Genomic DNA, 16,871 nt, shown 5'->3' with positions numbered 1-16,871 from the left:
TGCGGAATGGGGCACCGTCGCGGGGAAGAAGTAGCACCGGGTGTGAAGCGCAGGCGGATTTGAGCTCGTTGAAGGCGGATGTTGACAAATTGTCCCATACCCAAGGCGCCGAACCACCCAGGGCATGCAGGGGAGCGGCAATGCGGGAGAAGTTCTTGATAAACCTACGGTAGAAGTTGACGAAACCGAGGAACTGTTGGACGTCCTTACGACAGCGCGGGATTGGCCAAGAGGTGATAGCGTCAACTTTCTTGGGATCCATGGACATTTTCCCGTGGCCGACAATGACGCCCAAGTATTCCACACGGTCCTGCTCAAAACAGCACTTTTCTGGCCGCAGATAAAGCTTGTTGTCCTCCAGAATCTGCAAGACATTGCGGACAAGATGTCGATGGGACTGGACATCATCAGTGAAGATGAGGATGTCATCCATATATATCACGACATGGCCGCCAGCAATGAGATCCTTGAACAGATCGTTCATCATATTCTGGAAGGTAGCTGGTGAGTTTGTCAATCCAAAGAACATTACAAGAGGCTCAAAAAGTCCAAACTCCGTGATAAAGGCAGCCTTGTGCTCATCGCCTTCCCTGATACGAATGTTATTGAAACCCCAGCGGACGTCAAGTTTGGTGAATACTTTCGCGCCTTTAAGCTTGTCCATGAGGTCAGAGATGAGCGGCAATGGATAGCGGTTCTTGATCGTGATATCGTTCAGGCGTCGGTAGTCTTGCACAGGGCGCAGTGAGCCATCCTTTTTCTGGATGAAGAAGAAAGGGGCGGCATAGGGAGAGATGGAGTCCCGTATACGGCCAGTGCGTTTTTCCTCTTCTATCCATTCCTTGACCTTCGAGGTTTCAGCGGGCGACAGACGGTACGGCTTTGCTTTGAACGACTTTGCATCTGGTTTCAGGTTAATAGCATGATCCCATGGGCGACGGGGTGGGAGCTCGTCAAACTCCTCTTTGGAGAAAACAGGTGCAAATTCCTTCAGGTAGCGGTCGGGATATGAAGCTGCTTCACGTTGAGTTCGCAAAAAGTGAGAAATGCGGTGGTCGCATGAGCCATGGACTTGTTCGGACGTGAACTCATTGAGGTCAACCGCGCACATCGATTCACCATCGGCAAGTTCACCAGCAAAGGCGTCAGCCCATTCCGCAGCAGAGACCGGCGTGAAGGGGCCCGGGCTGTCATCAAAGATGTCGTCTTCACGGAGCTGGGGTCCTTCGCGGCAAACATTCACGGTTTCGCCATCAGGGTGCGAAGTCGGCAGCACGTCAGCACCACAGGACGTGGGGCAGCGTGCAAAGCAGAGCTTGGCCTCTCGCCAGTCAACAAGCGGATTATGGAACCAGAGCCAGGAGTGCCCGAGGATGAGGGAAGATGATCCCGTGTTGGTGACTGAAAGGCGGAGTCGCTCAACATGGTTTTCAATGCGGATGACAAGGTAAACAACATCTGTGATAGCACCGTTGGCATTGCGAGTTCCGTCTGCATTGTAAACGCTAACGGGGTGGGGCAGCCGCTCAGTCACCCATCCATTGAGTTTGACAAAATCGGAGTGCACGTAACAACCAGTGGCACCGCTGTCTAAGAGCGCTTTCAGCGACACCAAAGAGGTCGAGCCTGGGGGTGCAGCCGACATTGGAATGTCAAGGCATTTACTCCCCATGCGGGAGATGTAGTCGCGGGGCTTCTTGAGCTGCTGGAGGACTTTGGCGGCGTCGGTCCAGGGGAGATCGCAAAGAGCAGCAATCAGATCATCGTCAATGTCGTCCCAACGCTCCTTTGGGGCCCAGGATTTGAGCAGGCTCTCGGTTCGCCAAGGCGTGCTGCGTAATCGGCGCAAGTTGCACAGGACGGTGCGGACAGGTGTAGGGATTGAAGGCGGGCAGTCTGTGTGGTCAGCGACGGGCGGGCTGCAAAGTAGAGAGTCGCGTGGGGCCGGTGGTGGACTTGCATCGTGTGTCATAGAGACAGATGCATCATCGTGGGCGGAGGTTTGTTGAGCAGGCTTGGTTGGCGAATCTTCATCCGAATCATCAGAGGCATCTGGGGCTTGCAGCTCTGGTGGATCATCCTCAGGACAGGATAAAAAGAGGTCTGAATATGGAATGCAATCGGGTGCCATAGTTGGAGGTTGTGGGTGCGCGGGCAGGAGTGTTGGTGTCGGGTAGTCGGAGTTGGGTGATGTTGTTGAAGAAGAGGGCTTGTCAGGAGTCAATACAGAATTGGATAATGAAGGTTGAGGGGTCGCGTAAACAGGTAACACGGGCAGAGGTACGGATTTTGGAGACAATGCAACATGCAATTTGGGAGTAATTACAGGGTTGTTGTACAGAAGCGGCGAGGACGTACTACTCACTCGACGCAAGAAACAAAATCCGAATCATCAAACAAGGCACTTTCGTCAACATCAACGCATCGAATCTCATGCTTGTCGTCATCAGGCAAAGCATCAAAGCACTCGAGGACGGCCCGAGCTCGTTCCAGTTTTGCGCGTGATTTGCGTTGGAATTCGAGATCTTTGGGTTTGGGGCAGACTCGCATGAAGTGGCCAAATACGCCGCAGTTAAAGCAGGGCAGGGCGGCACGTCGATTCGGAGCAGCGGAGATGTTTGCAGGTAGAGTCGCGTTGGGGGCAGGAGCAGCGGGGCGGGGGTTGCTAGACTTTTGAACAGTGGAAGGGGTGGAGGTGAAAGAAGGGGGAGGACGCCAGGTGGCGGTGGTGTTGACGACCGGAGTCACCGTGGCATCAGTCTCACGCAGTCTGTGAGCCATCAAGATTGCGGCACTCTTCCATTCCGCGAATGTGGGCATCTCACGGTGTGTTCGTCCAATCTCCTCCATAATACGCTTATCCAAGGCCATTTTGAAGCATTGGATCAACGCTTCGTCGTTAAACTTGGAGCGAAAGGCAAGGTTCTCGAAGATAATAATGAACTCTTGAGTGGGCGTGGAGTTCTGACGGATGCACATGATCTCGCGTGCCGCGCGTTGTTGCGAGAAATGGAACAGGAAGGAGTCTTTCACGCGCTCCTCAAAGTCGGACCAGTTGGTTAAGACGCATTGCCCAGACTCTAGCTCTTCAATGAGCTGGTTACGCCAGACAGCGGGCGTGCCGGTCTTGAAAGAACTGAGAGCGGTGCGTACTTTGGAATCAGTGGTTTTGTATGCTTCGGGGTCGGAGTGAAAAAAGTTACGCCATGAGGCCAGCAAGTCTTCGACAGTATCAGAGGAGCCGTCGAAGGCACCTGGAAAGGGCACCTTATAAGCGCGTGAATCACCAGAGCGGGCGGTAGAGGTAGTCGCAGAGGAGTGGGTAGAGGTTTGGAGTTGGGGTAACGCGAGGAATGATTTGAACATAGTTTCGGCTTGTATACGCGACAGTTCGAGAATATCTTTCATAGTTTCTTTATTGGATTCCTGGCTAGCCTTAATGAGAGCGATAATGGCAGGGTCAATTCGGGACACAGTGTCGTCATCACTACCGTCACGACCACGACGGGGGGAGACCGAACGACCTTTACTTTTTCCGGGAGGCATGAGTGCAAACGATAAGCGAGAAGCGAATTAAAAAAAGGAAAGAGAAAAAAACAGAGAGGGTGGGTGTATGCGCCAAAAGGGTGAATATATGCGCTTCTAATCGGAGGGTTCAAGGTCAGGTAAGCTGTCTGGGGTAGAGGACCTGGAGAAGAGAGGAGAGCTGAGAATATCGTCAAGGCGGGCGTGAAGTCCAGACAAAATAGCAGGGCTAAGAGAGGTGGTAAAAGCCAGATTATCAATGCGGCGAGACAGAGTAGCCAGACAATCTTGTAGGTCGCGAACGCGATCAGCCTGGTCGTGTAGGTAACGCAACTGTCTTTCAGCGGAAGCGAGAAGGTCTCTGGTATGTGAGATTGACCGTTGACAGTCTATAACAGCAGCAGTAAGTCGCCGAAGGGTATCAAAAGATGCACCCTGGTTGGAAGCAATACGCAGGGTTTCTTCGTGCAACAAGAGGTCTCTTTGCAAAAAAAATAATTGCCAAGAGTAGCGGTCACAAGTGTCGGTACAGGCTTCGATATCCTGCTGGATGGGCAGGATCGAAGGGGAACGAGGTAGTCCAGGCAGTTTGGGAAACGGTGGTATTGAAATGCCAAAAGGCGATGAGAGAGGATGTTTTGAATGTGTTAGAGTTCCTTCTTGATGTTAGGAGGAGACCCGGAGACGAGGCGGGAGAGAGAGACGAAGGACCAGAACGTGTTGGGTGTGCTAACAAAGAAGGAACTGAGGCTACGTAGCTACGGGTGTGTCTACAAATACTGTGTGATATGTGACTACAGGCACGTGTGTGTGTCTACGTTAGAGGGAACTCTAACAATAATCGAGGGCCCAACTTCCATCTCTCAGATGAGCACAAAGCGGATGTCCAAGATCGTTATACCGCATAATATGTCTCAATGAATGCATCCACCCTTCCAACCCGCAATACACCAATTTTCCTAAACCCGGGACATCATAAGTGCCAAACACACCCGCAGTCGCGTCCCGCTCTTCAACATCTGCACGGTGTAAAATCACGTTCAAATCCACCAAATCGACTTCACTAAATGCCTCCTGAGCACCAGAAGCACAGAATGCGTCGAGTGAGGAATCATGCTGCTGCAGTTGAGTTTCAAAGACCATGATGCTCCCTGGCGGGAAGTATTCCGGTACGACAATTTCAGCGTACGGGCCTTCATGATCAAGACCTTGAGGAACAACCACAGGGTCCATCTCCTCTAACTTGGAAGCAAGCCCCTTCAAAAGGTTAGGATCGTCAGGAATGGCACCATCCAAAACATTGAGACTGGCTCCTAGAATAAATTTGGCTTTCGTACGGCGCAATTTAATTGGGTCAACTGCAAAGAAGAAGCATATCAGAGAAGTGTTTATGGGCTGCAAACATAACACGCACTGTTGCCACGACCTTTCCAGCCCTTTGAAAAGGCTGTGTGGGCTACAAGTAAGTACCCCTTTTGCGTTACAGGCTGGACTCTGTGGAGAACAATATACTATACAGCCTGGTGAGCAACGAAATTGCAAAGCAGGAAGAAATGATACTGACATCATTCTCCTGATGGACATGACCCTCTTCGTATCCATTCAACACCATCTCCAGATGTAACTCGTTCAAAACCCTCTTCACTTTGGCAATTCCACTCTTCTCACATACACCAGTAAGCTCGTACTTGCGTTTCTCCTTGACGAGGTTAAGCAATTTGGGATACAAATCATCAAAGCCCTTTACACTCCCCACGGCGCAATAGCTAAACGCAACCAACGCCCCCGTTGAAAGCGCGTCTTCCGCCGAGCGTTTATCCAATGGCGACTCATTGTCGTGTGTGAGATCGTATAGCAGAGCATGCGGTTGTGAACCGTTGAGCGGGATGACGACGGCTGTTCGAATAGGGCCTTTTCCCGTCGGACTCGCGATTTCCTCTTTGCTTTGCATGCATGCACCATCCATGGAACCAATTGGCTTGCCAACTCCATGCCTATACAAAAGCCGCGACAGCTCCTTGGGATCCCATCCATTCCCGCTCTCCCGAATCAGACTATTGATGCCTAGTTCACGCACAAACACAAGGTCCATGTCCTCGCTTCCTGTAAAAAGCTCAGCGCACACATACAGATCCGGACGCGCGACGCGCGCAGCGTCCAGCATCCGCGTTCCGACTTCCAGCGGTGTGGAATGACAGTTGTCTATCCTGAACCCGTCAAATGTTTGAGCTAGAGAGGTGACATAGGAAGTCATATGGGACCAGAGCCAGGGGTTGTCAGAGGGTTGGGATCCATATCGAAGCTTGACACAATCTCCCCATACTATGACTTCACGGCGTAGGTAGGCCTTAGATGGTAGCAAGGCAAAGTTTTGCAGAGGGTCTGCGTTCCAGATCCATCCATTGTTGGCGAGAGAGTAAACGAGAGGGTCCGCGTTTGGCTTTGGGGAGAGGCGGGTAAAGTAAGGTTCTACCAGAGGGTTTCTACGTATCACCTGAATCAGTCAAATAAAAATAAATAATTGATGTCAAGTACTCACTCTCTAGTGATCCTTCCCAGTTTAGGGCCATGTTCATCCAGCCGGGTGTACTTGACACGATTTCTGACATGATCAATCGCGATTTTGGTATCTTCCTCCCATTCCCTGTATAGGGGTACATTAATGACGTCAACAATTTTGCCCCACGCGTCGGCCAACGCGCCCGTGTCCTTGATATCCGCAAAGGCAGCCTGCGTGAAGCCAGCGGCAGTCGCGCCGTCCACACCGACCCCAAACCTCGACGCGAACGCCCCCAGCCCTTTGATTTTGTTTGCGCCCTTGAAAATCTCGGCAAGCTCTGCAACATTTTTTCCTTTGATGTCGGGGCCTGACCACGCCTCGACTTTTCCCGACGAAAGGGCCGCGGTAACTGACGCCTTTTCACGGACCACATCCAAAACATAATATTGCCAAAGATTGAGGTCCTTGACAGTCTTTTCAAACTCGCCGAGAATGGCGTTGATATCGCCCTCTGAAGAGATTGTGGTGGGGATTCCCTTTTGTTCGAGGGAACCAGAGAAATCGAGAATAGCAGTATCCAATTCCAAAGCCGGAGCAAGATGAGGCGTGTTAGCGGGACTGAACCCTATTTACTGTATTGTAAGATTCATAATCAGACAAGAACAAGAGTGCGACGTACCAGCTTCTGGATGCTCAGCGAGCCAGGGGCTATCGTTGGCGGTATGGTTGAGCACAACATCAGTTAAACTAAGCAGCCCATAGTCCTCCCGAGCAACCTTGAGGATCTCCTCCACCCTCTTCCTGCCCTCCTCCTCGGATAACGCTTTCCCAAACAGACTCGCGTCGTACTTGTGCTGATTCCGGATCGAGTATGGACTATCACTCTCCCCCCTCTCCTGCAACGGCGTGTAGTGCAGCATCGTATACCCGCGGTCCTTGGCCTCTGCAAATGACTTTTTCCACTCGTCTATTGGGCCCATCCATTTGGACACCACCGTCAGGATGGATAAGCCATTGAGCGGCAGATGCACAGTCTTGTCCTGCAATACAGCTCCTTGACCGGGCGGAAGGACGCTCAAAGACGCCTTGTCTAGCACGGGGGTGCGGGCCTTGATAGTGAGGACGGGATCAATGTTAAAATAACCCTCGCGGCCCTTGACGCGTTTGCCGTCATCGCCGTCATACTCGACCCAATAGATAAACGCTCCTGCATGAGAGATGGGCAGATCGACCTTGATCGGCTTCGAAAACTCCTGGGGCAGCCTGTTCGTTATCAGACAGGGGCACTGATGAATGAGACAAAGAGTAGCACACACTTTCGCTTCGCATATCGGTCCCGGGCAAAGGCACCACCATCTAGAGGAAAGTTGGTCTTGAAGACGCCGTTCTTGGCGGCTGGAGTGCCTGCCTGAATGGATACGCGCAAGATGTAGGGCGTGTACGCTGGGGGTAGACGAATGTACTGGAAGACGACCCGCAGTGAGCAGACCGGGATAAGAAGACGTACTAGGACTTACGGAAAGGGCGTTGCTGGGACCGCCATCTGGATCGAGACAGAGCTCGTAGACGGGGACAGGGGCGTCACCTGGCCTAGGGTGGCTCTGGAAATACTCGATGCCCTCGTCAGCCGGAGTGCGTGGGGTGAGCGGGGACGCGGAGGTGGGGCTGGGGCTGGCTGAGGGGGACCGGGACACGGACTTTTGGCGTGGAATGGTAAGAGAGGGCTTTGGACGGCCGTACGCGTGTTTCCTGCCCTTGGCCATGGCTGCTGTGGGGGGAAGGAAGAAAGAGCAAAATGCAAGAGCCGCCCATTATATACTGCCAGAATGATGTCACTGCCCAATCAGGAAAGGTACCTTCCATTTATAAAGTTAAAATAACAACAAAACATATCAAAAACATATCCTAAAACAATCCCTGGATCCAGTTTAGCAGCGACAGTCCTGTCCCACTGCTGCTACTGTTGCTGCTACTACTGTTGCCACTATTGCTACTGCTTCCCCCCTGCTCCTCTTCTCTTGCTGTCTCTTCTCGCGGTTCGCTCTTGTCCTCCCCGCTCCAGACAACACGCCCCCGTCCGTCAGTTACAAACGTCGCCTCGCCCAAAGATGCCTCGGGCACAGGCACATCTTCCAGGGGTGGAGGCTCCTCATCATCGCTCACCTCGCCAGAGTACCCCGCACTACCTTCGTCCTCGTCCTCGTCACTCGTGCTCGACACACTGTACAGCGCAGGCATCGAGTCCCCGTCGCTTTCATGGCCAAAGATATCCGGCCATAAATCACCCGGTGTCGTCGAGGGTCCCTCTTCTTCCTCCTCCTCATCCGAGTCGTCTACAACAGCTTGCAACGGCGGAGGTGGCGTATCACGTCCAAAGTTAATAACCTGAACGTCATCCGCGTCGAGCAGCATCTGCCTCGAGTTTAGAGATGCCACCACCTACTCAACTCACATTAGCCGCCCAAGGCGTACCAAAAATAGATCCACATACCAGATACTCAAGCTGCTGCATTAAGCTTTCCGTTGTCGACAACCCCTCATCCTCATCAGCCCGCCGTCGCACATCCGCTGCTCCCTCAACATGCCCAAATTCCGCCCTCAGCGCCTCCACAGCCGAGCTCAGCCCACTCTGTCCATTCGCACTGTCCCCAATCGCCTGATTGATAATCTCCAGCGATCGCCCCACATCCCGCAGCCGATTACGTGCTGAAGTGACTGAATCGACCGTGCTTTGCGGAAGAAAGTGCAGGCCATGGCCGGGAATGACCAAGTCGAGCCTAGATAAATCCAACGAAAAGGGCATAAAATGGCTTTCGAACGGCAGTGCGCGTCGCTGCGACATGGTGTATTTCTAGACAAAAGTTTAAGTGACAACGTTTTACGAGTACATTTTGAAAGCCTACCCTCATACAGACATCCACACCGTCTTTAAAGACATACGGCGTTCCGTCTTCGTTTAGATGCTGGTAAAAGCAGTCTTTACCATACGGACAGATAGGCTTGGCTTTATTCTTCTGTATCGACTTCTGGAAATACCTAGATAGTACTGTGAGAACCACGCTGAGAAGCAAGAACAATCACGTACCGACAGGGCACACGAGCCATACTGTCTTTGTACGCCTGCGTGACAGCCGCCTTCTCTGGTGTCCCGTCTCTCCAGAACCTAGATGAGGGTGTAATAAACTTGGACGGAGTTCGACACATGGGGCACTTTTTAGTGTTGCCCGAATCAACGACGCCGCCTGGTTTATTGAGTGGATCGCGCCATTGCTTGATGCACTATTCGGCGGAATAAGTCTCGGAAGGTGATGGAGAGACGAGTGGCTTACCGTCATACAAAAGATATGGCTGCATCCACCTGGGGAGAGTTCAGTGCCAGAGAGAAGAGAGATAACGATCAGACACACCAAGCAGGCCATAGGTAGTCGGCTTCTCAAAGCAGATCGAGCATGATTCCTCTTCATCACTCTCCACAGCTGACGACGATCCGGCCACAGGGCCGTCGATGGTATGCAGGAACCAGCACGCATCTCCCTTCTTACAGAACCCTAAGCAGCAACTACGATCAGATGGCAGAAAAGGAAGCACTGGGTGTGACAGACAGACCTTGGGCATAGTAGCGACAACGCTTTGCCTTATCATACGGAGACAAGAGGGGCTGGTCGTCTGGCTTGAGCTCGGTGGGGCTGGGTGGCACCGCGTGGAGAAACTTGCACTTGTCCTGGGCAAAGCATCCGCGGGGGGTGGTATAGTATCTACAGACGCCTCTGGGCTTTGATGTTACAGGACGGAGGGGGAGAGAGGACATGGTGGCATGGTGGAGGAAGGAGAGACTCGTTCTCAGCAGGTTAATTGGATGCACGTGACAGTCTGGCGCGCATTGTTCTCCGAGCACCGGCCTACGCTTCCACCAAACTCACTCACACCGCCCACGATGTCGCTCTCCTCGACGTCGACCCTCAAGGGGCAGCTCACAAAGAGCCTGGGACCAAAGGCGCCGATGTACTTTGACGCCCTGAGCAGCTTTGTCTGCGGCAAAACCTCTCGGACAGAATTCGAGGAATCTGCAAAACAGCTGCTCACATCGGCTAATCTATGTACGTCTGGCCAGTTTTCTGTGCACCCAGCTGACTCTCTCTGCAAAAACAGTGCAGCTCCACAACGCTCTTGTTATATCGCTCTTCGATGCCACAGCTACCCTTAAGCGCCCTCCGACGCCCCCGCCTCCTGCCTTGCCCAAGCCTCCACCTACCAAGCGCCGTCGTACACTGCTGCCATACCAGGGCCCCGGTGTGCCAGAAGATTCACGGACGATCCGCTCGGCGCGGATGCGAAAGTTTGCGCTGAGTATCGGGAAGCGCGAGCGGGAGCGCGTCAAGGCGCTACAGCACGCCCCGCCGCCCGTCGACCCGCCGCGGCCGCGCAGGGAGCTTGATGAGATTGCAAGCGAGCGCGGGGTCGAGCTGTTGCCTGAGCGCGGCGGTGAGTGCCTATCCTTTGTCTCTTTCTTTTCTCTAACATCTGTTGCAGAGCCGGCAGGGACGCGCGTGGCGATCCATCTGCACGCCAGCACGCGCGCGCCGACGCTGCAGCATGTCGTGGATCGGATGAAGCTCATTTGCGCACAGAACAACCTCAACGACCCCTCGCGCACCGTCTCCTCTCTCATGACGCTCGCCTGCGAGGTCCGTCTGCCTTTTCTCTCCCAAGCAACGCACTGACCCACCCACCCACAGGCTAAACTCAAACAACTAATCACACATGCCCTCACATTGACCTCCACCTCGCACGCCATCAACTCGATTGCACCCTCTACGAGCACCTCTTCTCAAACCATCTCCGGGCTGGTGCACCACCATTTCCCGCAGAAACCCCCCGTGCTCACCGCCGACTCGTTCCACACGCTATTCACCATCTCCCCAGCCGACCTACCCAACAAGTCTGCCGCGGCGATGCGCTTCGCGGTGTCTCCGTCGTCCATCGTAAGCAACTGACTAGCTTCTATACACTGCTAATTATTTATATACACGCGTAATCCATGTCTTTTCAAGGACGATGATGAGGATCAGCGGGCCGCCCTGCTTAAAGAGAGTCAAGTGAGAGATCCAAAGTGGCAGCTAATGGCGCTGCTCGCAGAGCGCAGCGCCGTCAGAGACGTTCTCAAAAGCCCCAGCAAGAGCCACCGATGACACGCTCCTGCGGTTGTACATTATCTTATGCTTTCTGTATCTATACCCTCTGTACATTATTCCCGCTGAATTATACCCTCTGTTGTGTTGATTTCAAAGCAGTCGTGTGTATTAGGAAGGTAGTATGTATAACAGTATGCAGCCACTATGAGCGCGCCAGCGACACTCCGCTCTTGCCTGAACTGGCGTAGATGATTTCTGACGGCACGAGTTCTGGGGCGGTGTATTTTGCCTGGGCACTCGAAGGCTCGTATATGCTGTTTTGGCGATGCACCAACGTCGATGAAGGCAGCTGGATCAATTCGTTGGGTCTCTGTGTGAGATATACCCTGTGCAGAGCATCTTCTGCAGCCTATATTGTGGTCAGAAAAAGGAAACAAAAAATAGTGGAATGGACGTACGCGGTACTCTGCCATGCTTAACGACGCGCCGAATCCTTCTCCCAACTTGTCAGCACCTGAGTAGATGCCAACGACAAACACGGGTGAGTTGGAAAAGCGACCGGTCTCCTTCAACAGTCTAATCCCACCATAAGTAGGAGCAAGTCGAGCAAAAAAAGAGATACAGACCTAGATTTTGGGGGTTCCCGCTGATACTTTTTGACCATCTCCAGCAGGGCTTTTTTGGGGTTGTAAAACTTTAACATGGCGCGGATGTCGATTTCGCGGGTGAGGAAATACGAATGAACAAACTCGCGTGCGGCAAGAAGAGAACGCTGCTTGTAAAGCAGACCTGTTATTGAGCGGGGTATAGATGCCAGGGCTTCGGAGTGGAGGAGGGTGCGGGTATCGTCTTTGGCATTGCCGCGATGCCAGCGGAGGAGTGGGGTTGCGCCCATTTCTCTAGCGACGGCCTCGCAGGTCATGGGGCCTACGTGGGCAGTGACGGCGGCCTTCATGACACGCGTAGGCAGATAGGGATACTTGGCCTGGATGTGCTCTGCGGCAAAGAGGCCCATGAGGGAGTTGCCGAGGGTGGCGAGACGAGCGTTGGTCTTTGGCTCGTCCATGGCTGGATAGTGCTGACGGAACAGGGGAACGAAGGAGGGGTGAGTACACGCCTGGCGGATGGTGTCTGGAGAGTCGAAGAGGGACGCGAGGCCAATACGATGGGAGAAGGCGACGAGGGCGGTGGAGGGCGCTGGCTGGAGAGCAGCCCAGGCGTCGGGGTTGAATTCTTGCTGGACAAAGGTGTCCTTGTCGGCGGCGGTCTTCAGTGCCTCCTTCGGGGGGAAGGCGGGGAGGGACGCCGGGGAGACTGCGGGAAGGCGGGCGGCGGTGGTGAGGAGACGGCGGTGGACATGGTGCATTGGGCTGGAGCCTGGCAGAGAGAGGCTGGGCGTCCAAATTTTAGAGGGCTCGGGAACGTGGGCGACGAGGACGAGCTGCTGGGCGTCGTGCTGGATGGCGCTGAAAATGAAAAGAAAATAGGCCAAATAAAGAGTGACTGGTGCGCGCACGTGCTCAGACTCTCCGTCTCCCCTTTGGCTTGCGGCCTCCTTGACTTGACCTCACTCATCCACCATGGCCGTCCTCTCCCTCCCCCTCTCCTTCACAAATTCCTTTTGGTCCCAGGACTACAGGCGCGGTCTCGAGGTTCTCTTTGCAAAGCTCGAACAGGTGCGTCTGCTTTCTCGCTCCGTTACCCATCTCATTGTACTGCTCCAGGGTGTCGCAGAGAACGACGAAATCATCGCGTTTGTCAGGGTATGTCTTCCCATCTCGTTTCTTTCCACAAAGTCCAACCCTCCACACAGGCTAGAGCTGCTGCTGAGAACAGCATCGCCAACAGCCTCAGAAATCCATCTCACACCGGCAAACAAGGTCGGCACTGTCCCATAATTCCCTTCTCCAACTAATCGAAATTCAGGCACAGGGTTCAGCGCCGACGATGGCGCTACACTCCTCATGGCCTTCCGCGGTCTCCAGGCAGAATCCGCCGCACAAGGGCAGGCCCACCTCTCTATGGCAAAAGAACTCTCCACCCTTGTCGCAGACCCCTTTGACGAGTGGGCACAGGGATACAAGGTACGCCACTTTAATCCCAAACTCAATTAATCTTAATCTATCACACAGGAGCGTCTACGTCAGAACAAGGCTACTGTCATCGACAACTGGCTGCGCTCCTACGAGCTGGCCCAAGCAGACGTAGCTAAACTAAAGAACCAGTATCTAGCCAAAGTCCGCCGTGCGGACGAGGCTGAAGACGAGTACGTGTTGCTGCTCTTCATCCAAGTTTGCTTCTGATCCCCTGTCCAGTGCCAAGTTCGCCCCAAACAGCGGCGGACCAACCGACAAATACACCAGTTCCCCACGTATCCGCCCCGCAGACGGTGGTCACCGCACAGCACCCCAGCGTACCGCAAGTGTCTCGGAGCGCATCGCCCAGCGTCTAAAGGAGATCCAGAAACGCAGCGCAGATGTCCTTGCCCAGGCCACCTCCACCGAAGACCCCAACGCTTCGGCCTCCTCTTCCCCCTCATCTGAGAGCGAGAAACAGCTCCCCAAGGTCGACAAGGGCAAAGGACGTGCTATTTTGACCGAAGAGCCAGAAGAACTCGTCTCTCCACCCCCAATGTCTCCTATGCCTCCACCAAAGGAAGAACTGCTTCCCAGCTCACCCATGCCTTACATCCCGCAGCCGATAGTCGTTGCTGGGATCTCTCTGCCTCCCATTGCTATCTCACAGCTACTCACCCGCGCCGCTGCCGAGCTCCGTCTGCGTCCTGTCCGCTTCCCTCTCCTTGGCGAATACCAAGACGCGTTTACCGGTGAAGAATTCACTGTATGGTTGCAGCAAAACGTGACCGCGCTCGGGGGTAGTCTCGATAGGGCAGAGGAAATGGCAAAGGAGCTGACGGAGCGCGAGGGGTTGTTGCGTCGCCTCGGCGAATTAGGAAACCAATTCGAAGACTCTGACGATGCATTCTACCAATTCAGACCGAAGGTGAGCTTCACAAAAATTCTTTAAGATGGTTATGCTACAACTTATATTCTAGGCATTCGAACTGGGCCATCAGAACCCAGAGCAATCAACTATGGCCAAAGCACAGGCTGACACTCTCTTCAAGAAGACTGGTACCTCTTTTGTTAGCCTCGTGAATAAGGCGCTCAACACGAACGGCATCAACGGCGACAAGGAGCCACCATACATCCGCGCTCGCCACGAGGCCGACGAAGCGGACAAAGCTTACCGCATTGGCGTGCGTCGGCTGGACAGGCACCGGCTTGCTCTCGAAGAACGCATCGAAGAGACGCTCAAGGTGCTACAGAGATGGGAAACAGAACGGCTGCGGGCAGTCAAAACTGGTGCGCATCTTCTCTTTCTATCGTGTATCTAATAATATCATTAACGTTTCCAAAAGTACTCCTTCAATACCAGGGCACGCTTGCGAATTTGCCCAAGTCCCTCGAACCTTCTATCGAGCGCTCTGCGACACTCATCGCGTCCTACCAGCCCGAGTCCGACCTCACCGCGCTCATCGAACGTTACCGCACCGGGCCCTTCCGTCCTTCCCCCCAAATCTACGAGTCCGTCGCACACGATGAATCCGACGTCGTATTCGGGATTGACCTCCGCAAATGGGCGGAAGGCGGGTGGTATGCGCTCACCCAAGGCGCCGACTCCCCCGAAAAGAAGGATATTATCCCACCTGTGCTTAGCGCGCTACTCGCGGCGCTCGACACGGCATACACCCGCGTACCAAGCGACATCGAGAAGCGCAAGGCGTGGATCTACGAGGTACCCCTGCCAGCCGTGCACCAGCTGCGCGAGAGCCTGAATGCAGTTCCACCCACGCAGCCTTTCTCCGCTGAGTTCTTGGCCAAGTTTGATGCCCCGGTGATTGCAAGCTGTGTGAAGCTGTGGGTGCTCGAGCTCGATCCGCCACTTGCGCTGTATGAGGGCTGGGAGGACTTTAGGAGGTTATATCCCACCGTTGGGTCGGCGGCGCCGAAGGAGGGCGAGGGTGAGGGTGAACAACATCTTCAAGTTGTTAGTACGGCCCTACTGAGACTGCCGAGGGTTCACTTGTATGTGCTCGATGCGATTGTGAAGCATCTTAGAAAGTGAGATATATTCTTCTTCCTTTTGTACAAGAATTGGTACTGATGAACGACGCAGTTTGGTTGAGACGACGAAAGTGGAAGAAGCAGATGAAATATACTTCACGAAACTCGCTCTTTCGATTGGACGATGTGAGTACTTGGTTGTTGATACTTTCTTTCCATTGCTAATGTTTTTCCTCCAGCTGTTCTTAGACCTAAAGTGGAAACCGAACTCTCAATCCAAGATCGTCACCCAACATGTATGTCATTCATTCTAATGTTCTTTTCAATATATTGATCACACCATAGTACTTTTCCTTGACCTGCTCAAGAACTACGACGCGCTCCTTCCACCCACCATTGCACGCAAAAAACGTGAATCCGAGCGCAAAGTGCCCATTCGCAAACGCACCGCGCCGATTGACATGCGTTTGAGCAGGAGCAGGATCTCAATGCAGATTGGTGCAGACGCACAACAGCTTCTCGCGGCCCAACAACTCGCGCAAAACCCGTCCCTGGCTCACAAGTCGCCCGAGTTGCCATCGCTACCCCCTCCCCCGTCGCTGACTGCAAAGGTGACAGAGGCGGAAAAGAGTGTTTTGACGCCGCCGCCTCCACCACCGGTTCTGGAAAAGACTAGGACGCCACCGCCACCACCTCCCATTGTTCCTCCTCCCCCACCTCCAGCTTTGGAGAAACCCAAGACACCTTCTCCTCCACCTGCCCCGATTGTGGCACCACCACCGCCACCTCCAGTTCTGAGTGCACCAAAGACCAGCGACCCACCTCGGCCGAACTTTAAAGAACCTCCACCTGAATTCGACGATGTTCCCATGCCATCATTCAAAGAACCGCCACCAGAACTCGATGACGTTCCTCCCCGACCGACATTCGCTGACCCACCACCGGAAGATTCTGATATGTCGACACCAGCGACCACGGTGTCGAGCGTCACTCCAGTTGCACCAACGCCGAAAGTGCCTACGGCCAAGGTGATCCCACCTACTCCACGCGGCAAGCAGGGGAGCGTGTCGGGATCAGGTGCGTCTTCGCCCAGCAAGATCGCTTCGCGGAGCCCTTCGCCTCCTGTGACGCCCGGCTCAGCCACTTCCGCCACCGCTACGGGCGACGACATCGTACTTGGCTCAGGCAAAACATCGATCTCGCGGACAAGTTCTGCCCAAGCAGGCGGTGTGATGCGCGGCCCACGGCTTGCGCGAGGCCCTCGCGCTGCACCGGGCACGGGGAGCGTAGGCAGTGTGCAGAATCTTGTGCAGAATCTGAATAACCGCAACAGCACGAGCGGTGCGCCTGCTGGGGGAGCAGCTAATACAAAGGTGAACAGACTGTCAGGGAGCCCCGTGAGGAGACCATCGAGTGTTGTTGGACGCTCTGCAGCGTCGTTCTCGAGAAGAACAATGGCGAGCGATGCGGAGGACGATGTTGTGGATAAAAAATAAAGTCGACCTCTGGGAGGACGAATGTGTTTTATGCCTTTTCTTGCTCATGATTATTGATATCCATGTTGTGGTACAGTACAGGGACTCTGACTACTTGTGATCTATGGACTATATACTACTTAGGATTATGTTGCTATAAAATTGAAAAGTT

At 53.8% G+C, this 16,871-nt stretch overlaps 5 protein-coding genes across 5 annotated transcripts; 2 read left to right on the top strand and 3 right to left on the bottom strand.

The window, feature by feature from the left end:
• Positions 1 to 3,642: 3,642 nt before the first annotated feature.
• Positions 3,643 to 7,788, bottom strand: JR316_0008177 (Glycogen debranching enzyme; the record flags this gene model as incomplete). Its single annotated transcript, XM_047893892.1, has 8 exons — positions 3,643 to 4,006; positions 4,457 to 4,883; positions 4,940 to 5,036; positions 5,090 to 6,008; positions 6,065 to 6,650; positions 6,705 to 7,288; positions 7,342 to 7,487; positions 7,543 to 7,788. The coding sequence occupies 8 exons, from the start codon at positions 7,786 to 7,788 to the stop codon at positions 3,643 to 3,645; spliced, it is 3,369 nt and encodes a 1,122-aa protein (XP_047747207.1).
• Positions 7,789 to 7,930: 142 nt separating this feature from the next.
• Positions 7,931 to 9,833, bottom strand: JR316_0008176 (putative E3 ubiquitin-protein ligase makorin-1; the record flags this gene model as incomplete). Its single annotated transcript, XM_047893891.1, has 7 exons — positions 7,931 to 8,464; positions 8,517 to 8,876; positions 8,929 to 9,061; positions 9,111 to 9,304; positions 9,355 to 9,383; positions 9,433 to 9,573; positions 9,632 to 9,833. 7 exons carry the CDS (start codon positions 9,831 to 9,833, stop codon positions 7,931 to 7,933), a joined length of 1,593 nt encoding a protein of 530 aa, XP_047747206.1.
• A 126-nt stretch (positions 9,834 to 9,959) lies between these two features.
• JR316_0008175 (uncharacterized protein) lies at positions 9,960 to 11,214 on the top strand (the record flags this gene model as incomplete). The annotated part of the gene is made up of 5 exons (XM_047893890.1): positions 9,960 to 10,122; positions 10,175 to 10,507; positions 10,556 to 10,710; positions 10,762 to 11,007; positions 11,077 to 11,214. The coding sequence occupies 5 exons, from the start codon at positions 9,960 to 9,962 to the stop codon at positions 11,212 to 11,214; spliced, it is 1,035 nt and encodes a 344-aa protein (XP_047747205.1).
• Positions 11,215 to 11,359: 145 nt separating this feature from the next.
• JR316_0008174 (54S ribosomal protein L3, mitochondrial) lies at positions 11,360 to 12,523 on the bottom strand (the record flags this gene model as incomplete). Its single annotated transcript, XM_047893889.1, has 3 exons — positions 11,360 to 11,566; positions 11,616 to 11,733; positions 11,784 to 12,523. 3 exons carry the CDS (start codon positions 12,521 to 12,523, stop codon positions 11,360 to 11,362), a joined length of 1,065 nt encoding a protein of 354 aa, XP_047747204.1.
• A 214-nt stretch (positions 12,524 to 12,737) lies between these two features.
• Positions 12,738 to 16,720, top strand: JR316_0008173 (Rho-GTPase-activating protein 8; the record flags this gene model as incomplete). Its single annotated transcript, XM_047893888.1, has 11 exons — positions 12,738 to 12,833; positions 12,882 to 12,920; positions 12,971 to 13,037; positions 13,084 to 13,241; positions 13,290 to 13,423; positions 13,473 to 14,160; positions 14,213 to 14,522; positions 14,579 to 15,281; positions 15,337 to 15,410; positions 15,464 to 15,520; positions 15,570 to 16,720. The coding sequence occupies 11 exons, from the start codon at positions 12,738 to 12,740 to the stop codon at positions 16,718 to 16,720; spliced, it is 3,477 nt and encodes a 1,158-aa protein (XP_047747203.1).
• Positions 16,721 to 16,871: the final 151 nt, after the last annotated feature.

This window comes from Psilocybe cubensis, chromosome 7, assembly GCF_017499595.1.
Source record: "Psilocybe cubensis strain MGC-MH-2018 chromosome 7, whole genome shotgun sequence".
NCBI classification, from domain to species: domain Eukaryota; kingdom Fungi; phylum Basidiomycota; class Agaricomycetes; order Agaricales; family Agrocybaceae; genus Psilocybe; species Psilocybe cubensis.
The sequence above is the reverse complement of the archived record's forward strand: the minus strand, read 5'-3'. Positions and strand labels throughout refer to the sequence as shown.